The sequence below is a fragment of the Quercus lobata genome, chromosome 6 (assembly GCF_001633185.2).
Source record: "Quercus lobata isolate SW786 chromosome 6, ValleyOak3.0 Primary Assembly, whole genome shotgun sequence".
In the NCBI taxonomy this organism is placed as follows: Eukaryota; Viridiplantae; Streptophyta; class Magnoliopsida; order Fagales; family Fagaceae; genus Quercus; species Quercus lobata.
The window spans coordinates 49917252-49934239 of NC_044909.1; the positions used below are offsets into that span (position 1 = coordinate 49917252).

Consider the following 16988-nt stretch of genomic DNA (forward strand, 5'->3'; position numbering starts at 1 on the left):
GAGTCAATTTCTGGGGCTGTTTCAATTTGGCCAAAGAAATGAAATATTTCGGTATTGGTTGATACAGATATACTGTTTTAGGATTACCGCCATTATATATTTATATACATAAATATATATTTGAATCATTTATGTAAGTATGATTTATTAATTTTTATGTTTATCAACATAAAATTTAAAATTCATATATTTTATGAGCCTACATATTAGCTTAAGTGCATTAACTAATATATTAGATTAAATAAAATATTTTTTAATGATTTTTTTCAATTTTTTATTTTTTTTTATTGTATCAGCCGAAATGTCATTATCGGCTAGTAAGTTTTGGAGAAATACTAGTATTGGTTTAAAGACTGGTACGGTATATTCCCCGACATGGTCGATACTAGGACAGTATTGACCTTTTTGGTATTTTACACCAAAAGAAAAAAATTATAATAACCATAAATGTATGAAGGCAGAATAATTATGATAGAGAGTTAATGTAAATAGTAGATACCATGCCACATTGAGATTTTGCCTTTTATCTTGTTACTTTGAAATATTCCTAGGTGGCTTTCTCTATAACCGTCTTGATCTAGGCACATTACTATCTCAAAAGCAGTTGGATACATTTACAAAGCAACTACACTTTCTTTGGTCCTCGCATATTTCTACTATACTTTAGCTTTGAAATTACAATTTATGGTGCTTTTATTGATACGGTTTGGTTAACGGGTATTCTTAGGACATTTGTTAATAAACTATTTTTAGAAGTTTTAATACGATTTTTATGAGAAATATTAAAAAAATAATTGTAAAAAAAATAAAGTCAGTTAATTTTTTTCCTTTTCCATAAAAAGTTTCTAAAAGTATTTTCTAAACAAATGCTTTTATTATTTTTGCAATCTATCAATGAAAATTTCTCAATAAAAACATCATGAAAATTTTAACTTTTTTTTTTTTTTTTTACCGAATTGAAAATTATAACTTAAATTAAAGAAGTTGTTGTAATAACTTGATACCAATTATTTTTGCAATCTATTACAATGAAAATTTCGAAGTGATAGCTTATTGCAATGAATATATCTTTGCAATAACTAAGGGTTTGTTTGGATACCACTTATTACTAAACACTGAAAACTAAAAACATTGTAGTGAAATAATTTTTAAATGTGTGAATATTTCCGTGGGACCCAGTTTTAAAGTTAGATTTGCGTTTTTCCGTACTTGCGAGTCCCATGAACAGTGCACAGGACCCAACCAAAAAAACGCAGACGCGCGGTCTGCCGCTATACAAAGCCAACCTAAATATTAATTATTTTTCAATCTATTACAATAACAAACATGAAGCTATAAACAATCTATTGTGATGACAAATATGAAACAATTATCTATTACAACAAAGATATTGTTGCAATAATTTGACTCAAATTATTTTTGTTAATTATTTGCATTCTATTATAATAAAATTTATGAAGTAATAGTCTATTGCTACAAGATTTCGAAGCAATAAATTGTTTATTGCAACAACAAATATTCATTGCATCAAAGTTATCATTAAAACATCTAAAGTTTATTGCAATGAAATTTTTTGTTTCACAAACTTAATACCTTAATTTTTTTTTTTTTGGCAGCACCTTGTAACAACTATTGTAATAACTCTAATGTTATGATTATTTTTTGTCATAAACATTTTTTTTTCTTGTAGTGGCTCTTAACTAGTTTAACAATTAAATTATAAAGATAATGTAGTATGTTATGGTTATATCATACGATTGAATATAAGTATCATGGTAAACTATTTTAGAACAAACACTTTGAATTCATATCCTACAATTTTATGAGAATTGGTAAAAAAAAAAAAAAAAAACAAAATTTAGTTACAAAATTGGTTGTAATTTAAAACTACAACTTTACTCAATAAAATAAACATTACTATATATTTTGAAAATTTAATTGTTGAATTGCATTTTCTTTTACACTCTTAATATACATGTCAAATTTTGTGTCAAGTGGATATTATTTACTATATGATCTATAATTTTACATTTTATGCATAATTTTAAACTATAAAAACTTACAATTTAAATAATTTATTGATGACATAGTTATTGATCTTTAATTTTTTAGAAATTTTGCAAGGATAGAGGATATAAGAAGGAGATGTAATCTAATGGTGGATTTATCAAAATTCATCTTCAATAAATTTTGTAGCTAAATTTTATCCATAAAATAAAGATTAAGCATTCCATTATTGTGTTGTTTCATATTAGGTGTACATTTAGATTATTTTTACTTTGATTTGTTAAAATTGGGCATTAAATTTGTACCTATAAAATATGTGGCTTTAAAATATTGCAGATAAGTTAATAAGCTAAATAAGCATTTTTTTTAAAAGGCACACCAAGAACATTCAAGAGAGAGATAGAGTAAAATTTTTATGCATTTAGATAACTTTCTCACTACAATTTCTTCCCTTATACAAAAGTAGTTTTTCACTTTTTTCTTGTACAAAGGTAGTTAGAAGATACACAAGGCCTTCAAGACAAGAAAAGGTTACAACTATGTTCTGTTTCCTTGTCATTTTTTTCCCCTCTCCTTCTTTACCTCTTCTATACTAAATATAAATACATGTTATTTTTCCACCCATATACATTTCTTGAAAAAAGTTGCGGGGGTACATATCACTTTACACCCCGGATTGCCTATGTAGTCGTTTCCATTGGACCAAGCGTTGCAAAAAGTCCATAACCTATAAAAACATTAAAGAAAGAACAGTTAGTCAGATACCATAGGAGGCATGCAAAATTTCTATGGGAAATATTTTTGTTTAAAAAAACTACCAAAAGTTACATTAAAGTGCATGTATTTTGTACTTGCCTCGCTTGGTTCTTGTAAAGAATAAGATGCACTAGTTTCTTTTGGAAACTTGGAGACAAGAATGCCAAAACCTTGTCCTCTGTCTCTTAATACCTGATAGATAATAAATTTAAAGTTTAGTCTATCAATAAACTACAATTTTTACTATGAAGATGATTAAATTTGATTCAAACATAGGATACCTTGAATGCATCTTCATCAGTGCGATCATCTCCAATGTAAACAGGAAAAACATCGGTAGAATTGGCAAATCCTATCAAAAGATTAATATTAAAGTGGTCAGAGAATTTAATTGTTATTATATCTATAATATTTTCTAATATATGATCTATCATCAATATTTTAAGTGAGTAAAATAATTGAAGTGGTATCAACCATCCTTTTAGGCAGTTTTATGCTTTAAAATTAGTGTTAGAATCACTTTTTAAGGGAAAAAAGTACCCAGAAAAAAAGAAAAAAAAAAAAGAAAATGGATATTTAGTTATGATTAAAGTATGTTTGGTACTATTATTACCTAAAATAAAATAAAAAAAACAACTAGTGGTTATTGATTAAAGATAAAACTCACCGAGTGACTCCAACAAAAATTCAAGAGCCTTCCCCTTGTCCCATTTGATTGTAGGACGAATTTCTAGCACCTGAACCAAACAAAACCATGTTGAAAGTCAGACATCATTTAATTATGCAATACAAACTAAAATTAACTTTGAAAAAAATTATATAAAAAAAATACAAGATCAACTGGACTAATAGTTTGATGCCATGTCATACCTTTCGTCCTTGGGTAAGTCGAAGCTTTGGGTACTCTTTTAGTACTGATTTAACTTGTTCAGCAAGTTCACACCATATCTGTATGTTCAAGCACTAAAGTCAGACTTCCTTTTACATACATACATAGAAATATAGAATATACTTTTAAAATATACGTGAACCAAGGAAAAAATAAAAATATAAACCATGGTAATAGTAATCATGATTATTGTTATACCTTTTCATCAACACGTCGGAAATGAACAGAGACACAAAACTTGTTATTCTCTACTTGAGCCCCAGAAGTTGATTTGGTTTTCTCTACCAATAGTTTGAAAACCTGAAATTGAAATTTCTTCATGTTAACTTCAAAATTCAAGCACCAACTTCTAAATCATTTAGATGTATTTATTCAATGAATAAAATCATATGAAAATTGCAAAGGACACAAACCTCATCTATCATAGGAAGATATTCACTGGCGGGTTGGAACAGAACACTACTACCCTGAAGAATGTAAAAAAATGGAAACAAGGAAATTAATTTAGAAATCAATAAAAAGACAAAATTTTTTGTTTAAAAATATATGTGAAACTGTGAAAGTACATAAACAGTTTTAGGCTTTAGCTCTGAGCTCACTCACTTTCTTGTGTTTGGAGCCTTTTGCTGGTCCTTTAATGTCCATGCCATGACTTCCGGCATAGTACAACTCAGCTAAGCGTACGAAATCATACACCTATAGAGTATTGAACAATACTCATTTTAGCTCAAAAGAGAGAGAAAAGCTAATAATCCAACAGTAAAGACAAGGACAAAAGAATCATACAGCATGAAATGTACCTTATCTCTGCACCTCCCAGTCACTATAGCGGTGGGAAAACACTTTGCTAATTTTTTCACAGTTTTTCTCATCTGAGTTACATAGAAACGAGACACAAGTTTAGCAATAGTTAAAATCAAAAAGTGGTAAACAAAGGAAAAAAAAAAATATGATGTAAAAGGCAAGGCTAGACAAAGGAAAAAACAAGTACTTACATCTTCAGACATGAAAGCTCGGTCAGGGTCATCCACTATTGGAGAAAGTGTACCATCATAGTCCAAAAACATGACTATTTTCTTTCCCATTGAAGCTTCAATAATTTGCTCAAACTTATCCAAGGCTGAAGGATGACGAACCTGTTTTTGTCCAATATTAAAACAACAAAACAAAATTAAGATTCATGCATCCTTGTAAATTTGTGAAGCCCCCAACACCAAAAACCAAAAAAATTCCTTCTTTTCTTGAACAAAGTGAGAGTCTAATACTCACAATAAAAGAGCCGGGGTCACGATCAGCTAAAGGTGTGGCTTTGATATGTGTAGGTGAAGAGGCTTTCATTGAGTCAAGCCAAGAGTTAATTCTTTCTTCACCATTGATTTCAATGTTACTGACACGCTTTTTCCTTGAAATGGTAATGCACCCACTAGGTGCTGCCGGTGGCTTCTGCGCCGCCATCGTTAAAATTGAAGAAGATTTCGACATGGCCATCGCAAGCGTCACGTTGATACCAGATTTTGGGTCAAGTACCACATTCTGCTTTGTCATTTTTGTACTCCTTTTTAACAATAAACTCACTGCAAAAGCCAAAAAAAAAAAAAAACACAACCCCAACTCAAAGTTTTAGTACAGAGTTTGTATTCTCTAAATCCAAGATGACCAAAATTCTTATTAAACTAAACCAAACAAAAAAAACAAACACCCATTTGATGAAAAGTTCAGATTTTGAAGCAATACCTTAAAAAAGTATGAGTTAAAGGGGAGAATCTTAAAGATTGTACGTGTAGGAAGATGAAGAAGGAACAGAAACAGAGTACTCTGTTTATGAAGAAGAACTCTGTAATAAGTGAGTTAATGTTTGGTAGCTAAAGCTTAAGCAGAAGAAAGAGAGACAGAAGAGAGGGTATGGGTTGCAGAGTGTGAGAAAACATAGGAGTGAATGGTCCCAATTTATAAGTGGCATCGAGCAGAAACGGACGAGATTAATGCCCGTCAAAAACTCGCCTCGATTATGGGTCCCACCCAACTCTTTCTCACAGCCCCCGAAATCAGTATGGGTCCCACCACTACTTGGTTTTATATTGCACAAATTGTTGAAAAATAATAATAATAATAATCCTCCCACGCTTTTTACGCACAAAATTAGCCGTGTCACCGTTACAGTCACAAAAAAACTCACCTCGTCGGCCAGTTAATACAAAAATTCTATAACCACAAAAAATATATATATAATTAGTTCGACAACTTTTGTCATAACTTTTCGCTTCACCGACGGTCGTTGGTAAAAAAATAAAACTCATAAATTTACCTAAAAGTAATAAATAATCAACCACAACAGTTTTATACGTTGCAAAAAATAATCCGTTGAAACAGTTTTGACCACGTGGAGGGCACTCCTTAATTAGGTGAGTCACCAAAACGTGGGCTCCTGCCAAGTGGCATTTCAGTCACAAACTTACTGTTCAGATTCAGGGGGCTGAGACTGCGCTGGATTTCCTTTATGGATTGATTCTTTATTATTTATATAATCCTCAGTCTTTATTAGTATATATTTCGTTTGGGGTTATTGATTGGATTCGATGGCCCTCTAAAATTTCAAAACCAGTTTAAACTTATATATAGGTATTGTAGGTTACCAAATTGAGTAACTCATTGTCTCATTGGACCCAGAAATAAAGGTAGTAGTAGAAGAGTATCACTAGCCCCTTGTTATGTGACAAAACAAGCAGCTCTGAAACCTAACCTGTTTATGCAATACAATTATTGCTGAGAACAAACATTATTGGGGTAGTCCCAGCTACGATAACAACATAAGTAGTACAACAATATTTGGAGCAGTACCAACTCAAACTCCCCAACCCCAATAGGCTCTGCATCAACTAAAGCCTTGACTTTTGAGTTTTGACCATATGGTTTTCTTGTAATTCTTCTCAATAGTGTTATGAGTACAAACATTATTGGGGACTTGGGGCAGTACCAGGTACAATAATAGCATTAGTACAACAATATTCGGGGCAGTACCCACTCAAACTCCCCAACCCCAATAGGCTCTGCATCAACTAAAGCCTTGACTTTTGAGTTTTGACCATATGGTTTTCTTGTTATTCTTCTCAATAGTGTTATACACTTAACATGAACAGTGTACGTCATTATCGAGTTTTACTACACAGATGGTGTAACATCTATATCAAATTATTATTTTTTTTAAAAATTGAAAATGTACATAATTTTCTCATAATAGTTTGATTAATTTCTCCTTCATTATATGTGCAAAATTTTCTTAACTTTTTATTTAAGTAATATAACCCAAAATTTGTTACACAATGAACCTATGTGCTGGTCTATTGTTGTCAAGAATGCTAAAGTTTCAAATCCTTTTACCTCCCAAATCATTCTCTCTCACTCACTCCTCTCTGGTCAATTTTTTATTATAATTAAGGTTTTTAGGTGTTTTACACTATTGAAAGTATCACGCTTCTTCCAAAGCGAGTGGATAATGTTATTATTACCATGGAAGTGCCTTCTAACACTGATATTATTGTTTCTTTTTTCCTTTTTCTTTTCTTTTTTTTTTTTTTTTTTTGAGAGAGAGAGAGAAAGGTAAGTACACTGCAATTATCTTATTATATAGGATTCTAGCATTGCTAATTAAAAACCTATTATAAATATATTAAGTGTTTGTACAAGTAGGAACTTCATATGTTAGGAATTAGTAATACTAGAATGTTCCTACAAATCGATTGGATGATAAAATTATAGTTAATATTGGCATAACATTTGGAAATAAATTTGTTACACAACAACAACAACAAAATTTTACTCTTGAAATTTGGGGTCTCTATCACTATATGTTCTTTTTTGTTATTCTATTATATTCAAACTTCTAATTTCTATCACCTCTTTAACTAACCTATCATTTATAACAACTTCTATCAATATTATTTTAAGTATTCATCTAAGTTTTTGGTTCCATCCATTTGAATCAAATGGCTCATTCTCACTAGCGAAGTAATAACTCTCTTTTTACACGTTGAGACAAATTTAGACCTTGGTTGCTTCCGAAATTCAATTTTAAAGTTGAGTTGAGTTAATTAACCAATTGTGTTTAATTATTGAGTTTCGGCCAATCATTTACACACCATATTGCTAAATATAAACAACATAAATTAAATAACACTGGGATATGGTGATAGTGAGAAAAATCAAACCTGGAAAAACTCTTCAATTGCTTAACCACCAATCCCAAGGAAAATAGATCAAGTAAAAACATAATAGAAGTTTACAACAAATTTAACCCCAAATCTATTACTACCTTATGTAGACTTATTGATGAGACCCCACACAGCTCTAAATTCTTGAACTCCTTTATCCATGGACTTAGTTCAAATGTGAACACCTGCTCATGACTTCAAGAACCCTCTTAAAGATTTTTCAAAGCAACTGGTCTATGTGTTGATTACTCATTGAAATCTTGAAACATAAATTACAAGTTGACAATTTTAGAGAACTCGGTTAACCCAAACCCTAGGTGTTCAAATTACAGCTCTCAAAAAGTTATTGTTGACATCCTCTAGGTTTTCTTTTATATCTTTGCTTTGGAGGCTTGTAACCCTAGAAGCTTAGAGGGCTAATTGGGTGGGATTTGGATTCTGTGAGTACAATTTTCAATCTATTGAATTAAGTGGCAAGCATCAAGGTTCTCAATCTATTGGGAATGTATCAAGAATACTGAATGTGCAATTTTTCTTGAGTTTCCTTGGGCACTTGTTTGGACTTTAAATACATATGAAAAATACTTACAAGACACTACTTCAGTTCACAATTTGCCAACCTAACACTATTAACTCAACAACACATATCATCAAATGATCATCTAAACTAACTTCAACAATAAGAGTCACTCTATCAAATTCAATGTAAATGTTTTATAAAATGTATGCCATTTGAAGTATAATACCTTTAATCAAAATTAACACCTTTCCATCACATAAATTCATTTGAATGATGTCAACTATAGTTTCAAAAAAAAGAATGATGTCAACTATAAAATTATTGTTAGTACTTGTGTAACAACTTGAGGTAAAGTTTTGTTTAGTTTTTATTTTATTTTTTTATTATATATATATATATATATATATATCAAAGAATAAAAGACAATAACTTTAAGTATGATTAAGGAATTCTAACTCTATCCATTGCAGAAGAACCTAGTCACTTTGTTCTGATTAAGGAATTCAAATGTTATTAACCAATAAAAGTAGCATATGCTTAGCATTCTTCTTTAGATTAATTGGATGACATTGTTGTTAAAATTGTATTTGTTAACTTTAATAATAGCTATGGAGTATGAGCTGTAATTTTTTTCAGAGAAGAACTTAAAGTATGTCCTTGAGATTCACATACTTATTAACTAATTCACAAAAATTTCCTACATATCATCTTCCTATCTTGCATCTGCATTAATTATGATATAAGATTTCGACGTGATCTCATACATATTTTCTTGAACGGTGAGACATAATTTAACAATAACACATGTCAAATTCCCACAAATGTGCTTTACTATCCCTAAATTTGCAGCAGTTACCTAGCTTTGTACTTACTGTGGGCTGTTGTATTATAATGTGCTTGAAAATAATTTCACTCGAAAAAATTCTTATATGGAAAAAAAAAGTCCAATAATAAATTGTAAAGTTTCATTTCTCTAGTATGTTGGAGTGAGGGGAGATAAGAGTCAGTGTTCAAGTCTCTAAGAAAAAACTTCATACACGTATATATTTAGATTATGTTAGAGTATAATTTTTATATTGCATTAAAAAAAAAAAAAAGTAAATAAGCACCACACAAAGAGAGAGAACCCATCAGTTCACTTCTATGTATCTAGCCTTTAAAATAGACATGGAAATGAATGCTTTTAGTTTTGTTTGTGATGATAAATTATTGATTGTTCTAAAAGTTGAAGTGAACCTAACCTATCTTTATCAAGGTGGACCAAATACACATGGGATATATATTTTCTCAATGAGAGGTAAGGTAGGCACATGATTTGAACTTAGAACGTTTTGCTATGATATCATAAAAAATTATCAATTGTTCCAATGTCCCAAAAATTTAAATAGTTAAAAAAAATGCCAACTTTAACTTTTAATCTAACACATCATGTTCTCTTTGTTTTTTTGGTAAATTAACGCATCATATTCTCAGCTTCTAGATCCGTGTCATATCTCTTTTCTTTTTCTTTTTTTGTTTGGTGTGTGGATGAGAGTAAGCATAATAATGTAACTTGGTCTAAGAAGAAATGCACAACAATAATAGTTACGCAAGATGACTTGCATACCAAGAATGTGAATCAGAAATATTATTAAAGAAAGAGAGCAACCATCTGTTAATCCAAATCAAAGGAATCATTCCAAGATTTGAATCTTATATGTTATTACATATTAGGAAAATTATTCGTTAAGACCAAGAAAAGAAGAGATTCCCATATTATAATATGGTTGTCATGTTCAGAATTTTTTCACATGCGTGGCCATTTGATTTTGTTATGTGAACTCGCATATTTAGTGGGAATCTATGCAATTTTCAATTTGTTACTTTTTTTTTTTTTTTGTGGGGGGGAGAAAATTCAATTTGTTACTAACACTAACATTTGAATGAATTTAGAGATCTTTCGTCTAGTACTTTACTAGTCAAAAACAGTAGGCATTGAATATGGAGATGCTCTAAAGGTATTACTTTTTTTTTTTTTTTTTCATAGCTTTAAAGATATTATTTGTTTTTGAGTAATATTAGAACTACAACTTACCGTAATTTATTTATATGGCTAATTGTGAACGGTAAAGTTGTGGATCATATGAACTCATCACTTTTACTCCACATACAATTTGCACACATGGCAAGTTATGACAAAATTTGTAGTACTAACATTTTCCTTTTTAAAAAAAAAAAAAATTTATTGTTGGAAATAAAGAAGTACACAGAAAAGTGAACTAAAGTATAAAGAATTTTTTTTTTTTAATATAAGATAGAAATTCTATTTTAACTTAATCTAAGAATATATGTGTGTAAAACTCCCTCTTAGAGACTTAAATTTCGACTTTCGTGAAGTGACCATCACACTAAAAATGTGCGGTTGTAAAAAATTAAAATGATGCTTAAACAAAGTGGGATTCCATGTTATTCACCTTAATTTACATTTTTAATCACCATCTTAAATTAAAATGATGCTTGCTTATTATAAGTTTTTCCAATTAAGAATTCGTTTGGTAAAAGAGTTTGAGTAATGTTATAATTTTTTAAAATACATGTAGATAAAAAAATATATGAAAATGTGTTTAATATTATTTAAAAATTAAAAATAAATTGTTTAACAACTCTACCGACCTTAAGTTTTGCACAATTATTGTCAAGCTATTATAAATTTAATAGAGTCAAGACATTAGTATATGCCGTACATTATTCGGGCCTAAATTTATGCCTTCTAGTCTCTAGATTCACTTTAATAGCCACCCCCAAAATGTTCTGAGTGTAGAAGGGTGGCTGGAAAAGTGTACGCTCGGTCTACCCAACGAGAAACAATCACAGATCCCCAAGGGTATCAAAACTGACGTGTTTCACACGTGTCTCATTTCCAAGTCTCATAGGTCCTGACAGTTTCAAAAGTTAGTACTACCATAGGGACAATAGCCACGCACAGTGTTGTACTAGATCCCCAACACCACACGTGTGGCTTTCTTTCGCTATTTCTTCAACACACGTGGCAAATTTTAGAAATCCCATGGTGAGAAAAAAGCAAAAGTGGGGCCAGGTCAGAGCCACACATTCATACACACGTGTTGTGGAAAACAAGTCAACTTTTTGTGTGTGTTTGGTCGGCGTGATTCGGGAATAAACACACGCTCTCTTCCGTGCCTTTGAAATGGTTGGTGGTATTGTGTGTAGCGTGTTCGCACTCTCGTAAAAGAGTCACACCCATAACATGTTCGTGTTGTTGTAGTTGTTGTACTAGAATTGTTTGTATATGTTTCAATAATTTCGTGCAGTTGGAGGTGAATATTTGCGAGGCTTGTGATTGTGAATAATAATAGTGGATTCTTTTTAGTTTTTGGCACATGGGCTTGGGAAGGGCCATGATGACATGATGTCAAGCACTTTGATTCTTTGTTTTTAGTCTTGTGTGTAGACAAAGTGTTTTTGCTTCAGACTTTGTTGCTCCTTGTTATGGTTGTTTAGCATTTTTTGTATTGGAAAACGTTAAATATGTTGCTTTGATTTGGGATGTTGGTGGTCTTCTTTTAAAAAAAAATTTGAGACCATTGAATTTAGCAAGGCAGTGAGTCCTATGAGAATTGGAATTAGAGTCATTTCTTAATGCCATAAATTTTTTCACAACTTTGTCACGTGATGGTGCTTGAATGATGAAATTATGGACCCATATAAATTTATTATTTTATCTTCACTACTCAAGAGTCACTACATTGTAAAATTGTGACAAAATTGTGAAAAAGTTTGTATCACTAAACTTACTCTTGAAATTAGCCATGAGTAATAACTATGACGTCGCATGTTCTGACGTCTCCTTGCACTGCCCAGCTATAAATTATTATAAACATAATTTCCGATCAATTTCCATCGATGATCGATCCCACTTTCTCTTTTGGAGGGTATGTGTATGGCATTTCGCAGAAGGTTCATGAATAAGGAATAAAGGATATTACCAAAGTTTGCATGATAAAAAAAAGGTCTCACATTTTGCTTTCTTTACTATTGCAGTTTATAGTGCTGTTGGAATGCATGCCTTGGGCAATTATTACTATAAAGTTCCACTTAACGTTAACACAATTTTCTAGTATTTAATTGCACAATGAAATTATTAAAAAAAAGTAAAGCTAAAATATTCATTTTCATCTCTAAACTACTTTTTTTTTTTTTTTTTTTTAGTTTATTGACAAAAAGTGTACAGTACTACTAGAAAAAAATGTTTATTACCAAAAAAAAAATGTTGCAATAAAATGAGAGTCATTGCAATAGTTGATGTAGGTTGTGCAAGTACAATTTGAGGTAATAGACTTGTGCAATAAAAATTTTTGTTGGAATAAACTCCAAATATTTTAATGACAAATAATTTACTGCTTCGAATATTTTGTAGTAATAGCTTATTATTTCACGAATTTTATTGCAATAAATTGCAAATAATTGATAAAAATAATTCGGAACAAATTATTGTAATGATATCTTCGTTGTAATAAATAACCACTTCATTTTGTTATTGCAATAGACCAATAGATTATAAATAATTGAAATTAGGTTATTACAATGATATTTTCATTACAATTTCATGTTTGTCATTGCAAGAAATTGTAAAAAAGTTTATATCAAATTATTGAAATAATAACTTCGTTGCAATAAGCTATTATTTTGGAATTTTTGTTGCAATGGATTTCAAGAATAATTTATATCGATTTATTGCAATGATTTCTTCATTTTAAGTTATTGCAAAAAATTTTCCTAATGTATTAAAGTTTCTAGAGCAACTGAAAATTACAAGTTATTGCAATTTATTATTGTTAATACAATAATTTAACACTTTTAAGTTACTATTGTAACAATTTTAACTTTTAAATGCAATATTTTGTCGAATACCACTATATATATTATGTTGTATTAATACTTGATGTAATAGATTTATTTTGGTGTAGTTTTAACATTTTCGATTATTTAAGAACATAAATAAAATTTCAAAATAAAAATGTAATTCATACAAATTATAAAGATGAAAAATAATACTTAGAAAACAAAAGTTCATGAAAATGCACAAATAAATGGCCAAACACTTTATATGCACAAATTATAAAGATGTTGGATTTGTGGGGTGCATTTCTAAAATGGCATATTTATTTACGTTAAACGAGTTTGTCTTAGTTGATCATTGGCTTTTGGCGGAGAAAGTTAAGTAGCTAAAGCCAATTCTTTAAGAACTTCAATTCAGGAGCATGTATGGTGGTAAATGGGAACAGCATGCATAGTACAAATTATTGAAAATAAAAATGTTCGTGGGGGTAGCTAGCCATTCTAATTCATGCTCCAACAGCATATAATTGCCAACATTAGGTATAAAACTATAAAGTATAAACTACACTTTTTCCTCTCATAGAACGCGTGCAAAGTTGCCAAGCTTTAGTGGTAGCTTAAGTGCGACACGTGGTTTGAGTCGTTTGACTAATGGCCACCCAACTAAGCTTTTTATTATTATTATTATTATTTTCTAGAATACTAGGGTTTTGAAGCCCTTGTCAAAGGAACTGTGGTGTACCTACATGTTTGAAAGGAAATTCAAAGGCATAGAACTTATTAGAAGCCAAAGTGTCAAACTGTTTTTTAATAATTATGTATGATTGAAAAAGTAGTCGAAGACCGAGTAATTATAGGAAGGAGGTAGTGTTGGTTCATGGTTGACAGCGAACTGCCAGGGAGAGATGAATATCAGGTGTTATGTCTATGATTATGAGAGGGACCCTTTCCTTTGGATGTATGTTGAATTAATAATTAAATCTCACCTTATATATGTATATATATTATTTCTCTTTCTTTCTTTTCTTACTTACTTGCTCTCTTTTTCCTTATCATATTATTGAAAGTGCTAATAAGTAATAATGCACTATTCATATGTATTCCATCGGTATCACATCTAAGAAAAAGTCTCTCGCTCTCTCATGATGTAAAATGTTTACTATGGGTACTAATAATGCATTGAATCACTTTAAAATCCAACAGTAAAGGTATATATGATAAATGATATTGCTTGCATATATAGTATTTCACGAGTGGGAAAAAAAGTCATAGATTTAGATTTTGGTAAGATGTATGGGACACAAACTTATAGATCAATTAATAGACCTAATTAGAGAGAATAGTTTGGGGGCCATGCCTCATAAAAGGAAGGTCTTGATTAAGACTTTTCCTCCTCATTGCGCCAATGATCAATAAGTTGTATTTTCAAGATTCTCCCATACCAATGGATGGGGAGGTTTCTTGTATCTACAAGTATGGAGAATTGGTCTCGATCACTTTAGGGTGACATGAAGACTGAAGAAACCCTTGCCCAAAGAAAATTATAAGTCAATAATTTGGCTCTCTCTTGTCCCTATGTCAACAAAAGCCTTTGTTTGTCTAATTAAATGAATTCTAGCTATATTTGAATCATACATTACGTAATAGTTAAAAGTAATTCAGGTGTAATTTTCAACTCCCTAATTAACCAAATGCATACTTAGATTTTTTTTAGATTAAAAAAAGTTGGGTTTTTGTTTTGTTTTGTTTTTTTTTTTTTGTTTGTTTATCATCAATAATAAGACTTCCAAGATATTAAGGAGATTGTAAATGTTTTGGAATCTCATTGGTGATCACTTTCTATTGCACTTTGAATAGAGAATAATATTGGGAAACAATTATTAGTCAGAGGGTACCAATAATAGACTGAATCGTGTGAACTGTGGCATTCAACGTCAACGTACATGAATACTTGCAAATTAAGGAGTTCATGGGGGAAAAGTCATAAGTTAGAACGCATGGGACACAAACCTAGCCATGGGCCAACAAACCCCACACTATGTAAGAGTTGGGGACCATGACTCACAAAAGAAAGGCCCTAATAAGTTTGAATCCCACAACAGGGCTACTCTACAGGATTTGTTTTCAAGTTTGTGGCACCTACCGATTGAATTACTATATATGTCCAGAGAGCTAGTCTTCTTAACGTTAAAGATATTTGTACTTTTTTTGTACATAAATAAATAAATAATTCGGTAACTTAATTTTGATTCTCTAGAGGAAAATGTAGTTTAAAGTAAGTTTAGGTTTAATTTTCAATTTTCTTCTTAAAAAAAAAGGTTTAATTTTCAATTTTCTACAATCAACTGCGTCCTAGAGAAAAAGAACCCGTATACTAAAAGGAATTAGATATTTCTGCCCATAGAAAGAAGACCTATGTTACGTCAGTTTACTTTAGATTGTCCCAAAAGAAACTTCCGACTGGAAAAAAATGGCTTGGAAAATTCTTGTTCAAGGAAATTGTAAATGCCTAAGAATCTACTTAGTGGACTTTCTATTGCAATCTTTCAATGTTTTGATTTTTATTCTACGTAATTGACTAATTTCATTGAATAGCATAACAGTTTTATTCGACGAAATTTCATTGAATAACATAACATAAAGAAACAATTTTATACGTGGGTGGGTATCATGAATTTTTCAAGGAATCGGTTTAATACAAGAAAATATATGAATACAACAAAATGTTACACTACAATGACATTTCAAATTTTCAATTGTATATTTCTAGAATGATATTTCAAATTTTCATAGCAAAACAACTCGTTTGTTATTAGCATGATTTTTGGAATTTATCCGACACGTGTGACTGGACATTATGGATTGTGTACGCAATTTGGAAGAATCTTTTTACTAGAGCTGAAGAATCTTCCTTAAATCAAACGCCATAAAGAGAGAAAAATGAAAATAACCATATTTTGCATGTGTTGTTTTTAATGGCTACCGGCCAACCCACCTATGATGGATGGGGTTACCCATTAACCATGGGCGAGGGGACACAGACTCACTAATTACACTGGCTAGCTGCATACCAGTGATCTCCCCTTAGCAAATCCGACATAGATGTATCTACTTTAATGTCTCACTTGGTTATAAGATTACATTACTAGGCTCAACGAAACAAACATATGAGACCCGGAAAATCGTAAATGTTTTGCATTTTTTTTTTTAAATAATTCGATAAATAAGAGAGGAAGAATTGAACCCTAGTATTTGTTGGAAACACTAATATTTTATAATTACTTTTAGTGATTATCTATTGTAATCACTCCCATGCTTGGCATCTAAAATGATGCTCTGAAAGATAGGCAATAAAACATAAATTAGAAAGAAAAAAAGAAGCAACAAATTAGCTTGCCAAATCTTCCCCCATCTCCATAGTCTTTTTTTTTTTTTTGAAAAGTCTTGTAATTTAATCGGTATTTTGTTAATATTTCCAATGGAGACATTTAGGTTTAAATCTATCATCCCTATTGTAACTATCAAGTTTTTTTTTCAAAAAAAAATTAAAGAAATAAAGCAATAAGTAAATAAAAGTTAATGGTTGATCCAATCACTAGAAATGGATATAAAAACAAGAATGCAAATCCTCTCTCACACACACAATAGTGGAGATAGAAAAATCTCTTGGTGGAGGGGGGTGGGTGACAATCAACTTCAATCTTTTATTTGTGTATATATATATATATATAAAAGGTACTCCAAGCTAGATATATATTATATAAAATAC

At 30.6% G+C, this 16988-nt stretch overlaps 1 protein-coding gene across 1 annotated transcript; it reads right to left on the reverse strand.

Annotated features, from left to right (window-relative positions):
• Positions 1–2407: 2407 nt before the first annotated feature.
• LOC115950996 (probable trehalose-phosphate phosphatase J) lies at positions 2408–5567 on the reverse strand. Its single transcript, XM_031068295.1, has 12 exons — positions 5387–5567; positions 4922–5226; positions 4648–4788; positions 4453–4524; positions 4256–4348; positions 4066–4119; positions 3851–3952; positions 3634–3711; positions 3431–3500; positions 3045–3115; positions 2863–2955; positions 2408–2734 (listed from the first exon to the last, which is right to left on the reverse strand). The coding sequence occupies exons 2-12, from the start codon at positions 5195–5197 to the stop codon at positions 2672–2674; spliced, it is 1113 nt and encodes a 370-aa protein (XP_030924155.1). The 5' UTR covers positions 5198–5226; positions 5387–5567; the 3' UTR covers positions 2408–2671.
• Positions 5568–16988: the final 11421 nt, after the last annotated feature.